This window comes from Hoplias malabaricus, chromosome X1 (assembly GCF_029633855.1).
Source record: "Hoplias malabaricus isolate fHopMal1 chromosome X1, fHopMal1.hap1, whole genome shotgun sequence".
Lineage (NCBI taxonomy): Eukaryota > Metazoa > Chordata > Actinopteri > Characiformes > Erythrinidae > Hoplias > Hoplias malabaricus.
The window spans coordinates 8,531,981-8,537,980 of record NC_089818.1 but is presented as its reverse complement, the minus strand read 5'-3'; the positions used below and the strand labels follow the sequence as shown (position 1 = coordinate 8,537,980).

The window sequence follows — 6,000 nt, the reverse complement described above, 5'->3', positions numbered from 1 at the left end:
CGGACCAGCTGCTGGGCCTTGAGTCTGGTGACCTCCGACCTTTTTGCCCTGACCTAGGAGACCTCGTCTACCCTCAGCCGCGGTCTGCGAGGAACCGATGCTTGTTGTGGTGGCAATGCAAATGAGCAGACGGCTCGGGTGACCACCGTTTGTGTGAATCCAAACGCTCACAGAGTGCAGGTGGACAACGCGATGAAAGGTCTCTGTAGGCCTCACATCTGCTCAAACTTCTGGCAAGGCTTCACAGTAGACGTTAGAACATTTCTGTGAGGAGTCGATGGCATTTACGTTAATGTCACTGACGTCAGGTACTGATATTTAGACGTATCGGATGGAGCATCTCTACAGCCCAATGCTGGGTGCTTTTATGCCTGTCCAGCTGACACTTGGTGTTGAGCCTGGTGACTTTAAATTCATGAGTGGCTGCTCTGGAGCGTCACTTTAAAGTAGCTGAATTCAGGTTTTCGTATATAGCGGTTTATCATTATGATGTTTTAAAGTCCGGACGATGTTTATGAATTATTAATGTGGTTGGTTAATCATATGTTAGTAACTTGTGTTTTATAACTCAGTATGACATCACTTCTTTATTGTTTCATCTGCTGCAGCTCTCGAGCACTTTTCCAGGAATGAAAACAGAGAACGCTCGCTCAATTAGTTTTTTTTTTTTTTTTCTGAGAAACAAGTAGCTTCTTGTCTCAGGAAGTTATCTCTGTCTCTCTTCTGCTGCTGTACATTTAACCGTCTCAGTCGCCCTCGCTTATCTTGTCCAGCACATCGTAATCAGCACTTTAAAAATGTTTGCAGAACGCATGAGAGTTTACATGTTCTGAGACACGTGGCTGTACGTTTTTTTTTGTGTGTGTGTGTGTGTGTGTGTGTGTTTGTGGATGCAGGACAAAGGGTTAATGGATAAGGGGAACATTTTTGCATGAGTGGTAAATTTCCTGTTCTCTGCACGGTATAAATCAGGTAATTCAGTATAATTCAATATCGATATATATCGCAATATAAAATTTTTCAATAACGATATAATTTTTAAATATATTTTCAATATTTCATTATAAATTATTCACAGGTGACTCGAAAGTGTCCGTAGGTGTGAGTGTGTGAGTGAATGTGAGTGTGTGTGTTGCCCTGTGAAGGACTGGGGCCCCCTCCAGGGTGTATTCTTGCCTTGCGCCCAATGATTCCAGGTAGGCTCTGGACCCCCCGTGACCCTGAACTTGATAAGGTTTACAGACAATGAATGAATGAATGAATTATTCACAGCATCTGTCACTGACTGACGTTCGTTACAGGGCGTACTAGCACAGGGTCGTCAGTTAACTGCCCTAAATTTTAACGTTAGTTTAAAAATATTAATATTGACAAAGCAGAGGGGTTTATGTTGAGTGTGATGTCATGTTTCTTGTTTATTTTGTGCAATTTTTCTGCGGCGTTTATGTTGTTTATATCGATATCGTAATTATATCACATCGACTGAAATATAGAAATATATATCGTGATATACATTTTGACCGTATCGTCCAGCCCTAGTGTAAATCATGGCGCCGTTGGGGCATTTGACTGTGGGCTGCTGGTGTAATGCAAAGCTGTGAATACCTGCATCTTTTTGGTTTTCTACGTGGAGATATCAAACACCTCCTCTATCGGGATCACTATTAAATATTTTTTTTTATAACATTGCACATCTTCTATTGATCATTTAACAATAATTATGCATTAAAATATGTGCACATTTCAAGGAACAAACCATGATTTGGCGCACCATTGTCCTGTGAATTTCATCTTGTCCCTTAACATTTGTGTGTGTTTATTTTCTGTACGTGAACATCTGAACTGATGTAAATCTCATCACATGTGTTTATTAAGATGTACCCTTTGTGTATTTGTGTGTTCCCACTGAGAGCCGAGGAGATTCTGTAAACCGCTGACCACTCGACTGACCTCTTCTGTTTGTGTTTGTTTTACAGGATCTTCGGAAGCAGGTAGCTCCGCTGCTGAAGAGTTTCCAGGCTGAGGTGAGTGTACTTACCTCTTCAGGGATGTGTTTGCCCAGTCTGTGTCCACTCGAGTGAAAACTGCGGTTCCCAGTATGGAATTGGGTTTTGAAAAACTGACTTTGGGAAGAGGTTACGTGTGATATACACAGATATACACAGACATAAAGCTTCATACGCATTTATAATAAAGACTCATTCCACCCAATCGTTGGTTTGAGTTTTTGTCAAATATGATGTCAGCAAATGGTATGGCAAACTGTTGCTATAAGCCTAGGTTATTGTCTATATCAGAGTAAAAGAGGTAGGGGAAAGGGGTGTGGCTTATACCGTAGCCACACCCAAATGCTCAATTTCTTTTTAAGAACACAGTTCCACTGCTCCACCCCATCTGGTTCTGAGCTCTGGTGTTGCTTCAGCCATTCAAGACTGGGTGTCCTTGCTCTGTCTGGGTGGGTTGGAAGGCCCTACTGTGCCCCCGTTACACAAACACAGCTTGGGTGTCTCTTGGCTGACGTGACAGATGTGGGCAGTTGGCGTACTCCTCAGGCTGGCCGGGGCAGTCGCGTTAGCATCAGTTCTAAAAAAAAGCGATGTCTTGGTGGGGGGTCTTAACTAGCTATCGCATAGAATTGCCACCAAATAATTATTGGGCAGATCTGGATCTGAAATCCGTTCTGAAGCCTGACCCTCAGGGTTTGGAACAGCTGCTGAGTAATCACTCTCCAACCGTGTTGCATCAGCGGAGGTCGGATAAATAAACCTCTCCATTTAAGAGGAGATAATGCACTGTCCCAAAATTCCTCAAGTCTCTCTCCCTCTTTCCTTCCTCTCTTCCTTTCCTCTGTGTCAGCAAGTACACCCTGACCTGGACCAGGTCAAAGAGAGAGACAGTTTGACTACAAAAGAGAAGTAGAGATCGCTGTCACACACTCTCTCTCTCTCACTCTCTCTCTCTCGTCCTTTTCATGAGGCACTGAACCCTGAGGCCATGTTTAAATTGCATCCTGTATAAAAAAAAGGACAAAACATTATTCCCTCCATTCCCAGCGTTGAGGAGAGAGAGAGCTCAACTGATGTTCCGCTCAGATACACAGTGTATCCCATCGTCCGTTCATTACCCCTCCTCTCTCCTCTCTCCTCTTCACTCCTTCTATTTTAATCGCCGTGGATCTCATTCCTTCGCCCTCTCGTTCGTCCGCTCGCCCGGCGCGAGGCCCATTCTTCACGGATCTATTTAAATAACCGCGGTCAAACGCCTATCCTCTGACCTTCCGAAAGGAGATGTTCCCGATTTCCTGCCTTCCTGCTCGCAGAGCTCATTTATGCAGGTTTTTTTTTTCTTTTTCGTTGTTGGTTTGTGTGATTTTTCTTTTTGTTTTTATTATTTATTTATTTATTTATTTATCATCCCTTGCTCTGGGCCAGAGGCGAGATGGAGGGAGTAGAGGTCTCTCGTCCTCTGGACTCGCACCCGAAGCCACACAGCTGACCCTGAACAATGCAATGTGACAGCTCTGCCCACAGCCACAACATAATACGCCAAGCCTTTCTATCTGTGTTTGGGAGAGAGAGTCTGGATATGTTCATGTTTTCTTTTTCTTTGTTTTTTTGTTTGGTTTGTTTTTGCTTTTCCTGTCCCTGTCCAGACAAGAATGAGGATCTCCCTCAGAGAGTAGGGCTCACTGCTGCCCTCTGAATGTGCTGGGCTTTAGAAACGTGCATCGTTTTCCTTGTAAATGTGAAAGACTGTAGAAACTGCTTGCAGTCAACTTTAATAATCATTACAGAGTTCAGCCTGGTCACGGGGCACCAGTATAATTAAATCTACCCTGTGTGGGGGCTCTTGATGTGATGCAGCTAAGTGTTGGACCAGTCATCAGAAAATACAAGCCCTGGAAATGTAAAGTGTGTGTTAATATAGTAAGCTGATATAAATGAACTGGAATGTTACTGTTCTCCTCCAAGCATATGGAGCTGTCCTGTGATGTTGTGTTAAAGGTAAAGTCTACCATTCTGGGGAGCTGCTGCTCTATCTGGTTTGTTTACATTCAGAATCTCCATGTTTTTAGGTGGAACAGTATGTTTGAGGACTTTTGTTTGACTCGAGTTTTGTAGCACTTTGTGCCAGTGGATACCTTCATGCCGTTAGTGGTCTCCTGAACTTAGAGTCAGTTCCTTCTTAAGTAATAACTACAGCAAAAATAAGTCCACCCACCCGTGGAGCAGGAATAGAGCAATAACCTCATCTCGGTTCATGCTTTTCAAAGATTGGAGGTCTCTTCATTGGCTAAACACCTCCAGATGAGGTTTCTCTGCCATGAGCAGAGAGAGTGAAAGCCTAGAATATCGGACTAAGACCCTGGGGATTCATAAACGCATTAGACCTGTTTCGAATCCCACATTATAGTTGGCTGTTTGAAAAGGCCAGTGCACTATAGGGGTGTCCTAGAAATTTCCTGGAACTGGCAGAGGATAAAACAGAGCAACCATCCAGATCCGTGCGGAATACGTGTGGATATACTGGACATTGACGTATGCTTATTGTGCCGAGCATCCCACTGTGAGCTACTTAACAATCCCCACTCGTAGCTCACACAGCTACATCTCCATCTGGACGCCTGCATCCTTCATTACTGGCTGCATTTGCTCCGCTACTTGTAAAAATGAACTTTCCGAAGAGCTGCAAGTCTTCCTTCAGTGTTTTCCTGCAGCATTCCTCTACTTCAAACGGACTTGGAGGTGCGCTTGACACGCTCCATTCGGACTTTCCATTTACTTTGGCCCCCGCCACTTTGAACCCCGCGACCCTGCGGCGGGATTGGAGGCCGCGCCGGACCCTTTTTTATCGGAGCAGAACTGAAATGGCCTGCTCCTTTCTCTCCTGCAGCGCCGCATGAATAAAAGAACAACTTGCCTTTCTCTCGCCCTCCCCGTCCTGCTTTTGATTTCGTTAATGGTAAGACAATGGAGGATGAATAATAGGAGTTAATGGGGGACTTAAATTTGTCCTTTTGCTTGTACGGCAACGGTCCGTCCCCCCCCCCCCCCTCTACCGGGACCGCAGCTGAATGATGGATGAGGGGTTGAATTTTTCATGCAGGGCCATATTGAGATTCTGCAGGTCTCTGCCTGTGGATGGGCGAGGACAGCAGTGTGTGCTACACTCGATCAAGCGCTCCGTCTTACTGGCCATGCAGGAGTGGAGATACACTCCTTCTGTGAGAGAGAGAGAGAGGGAGAGAGGGAGTCTGGAGAGAAAAAAATCTGTTCTCTCATCCAGGCCCAAAGGCCTTCCTCAGAACTTCCTGACATGGGAAACTGAGGATTTGCTTCAGAAACGTCCAGATAATTCCACAGTTTATAGGCTGTCTGCAGCTATTAGGGATTCATCTTTTGCAAACTCTTCTTAGTTTTCATTTACAAAACATGGCATAGGACTAGGAATATTTTAGCTCCCACTCTAGATACTATAATAGCTTCCTAGCAACACCTGGAAAACACCGGGAATGCCATAGCAACCACCTGGTACAAAATAACATCTACCAGGGATGCCATAGCCACAACTTGCAATCACTGGGGACAATATATTAAACACCTGGAATACCATGGCAACATCCTAGCAACACCTTTGCTACGACCTTGAATAACACATAAATTAGCAACCACCTGGGATAACTTAGCCACCACCTAGGATACCATGGCAACAGCTTAGCAACACTGTAGCAACCTCCATTGGACACCAAAGCAACAGCCTCCCAACACATTGCCAAGCCAGCTTATTAATAAATCAATCAATAAATAAATATAATAATTAAAAAACAAGTTATTTGTACATTGATTGTGCACCATTAATTCCTGAGGGCATAATTCCACTAGGCTCATGTGCAGCTGGTCCAGGACATGGAGTTTTTACAAACTATGGGGCATTTATAGCAGTGCCTCTAAGCTTTTTTTTAATGGCCCTTTTCCTGCCACAATACGCTGTGGTGTATAT

The 6,000-nt window shown here is 44.4% G+C and overlaps 1 protein-coding gene across 3 annotated transcripts in view; it reads left to right on the top strand.

The window, feature by feature from the left end:
* Positions 1-6,000, top strand: part of LOC136675517 (protein CASP-like) — a 163,898-nt gene that overhangs the window by 66,094 nt on the left and 91,804 nt on the right. For all 3 annotated transcript variants that reach the window (XM_066652082.1, XM_066652081.1, XM_066652080.1), the window contains exon 3: positions 1,977-2,024. In XM_066652082.1, the coding sequence (XP_066508179.1) occupies positions 1,977-2,024 (48 nt within the window). The remainder of the gene's footprint in view (positions 1-1,976; positions 2,025-6,000) is intronic.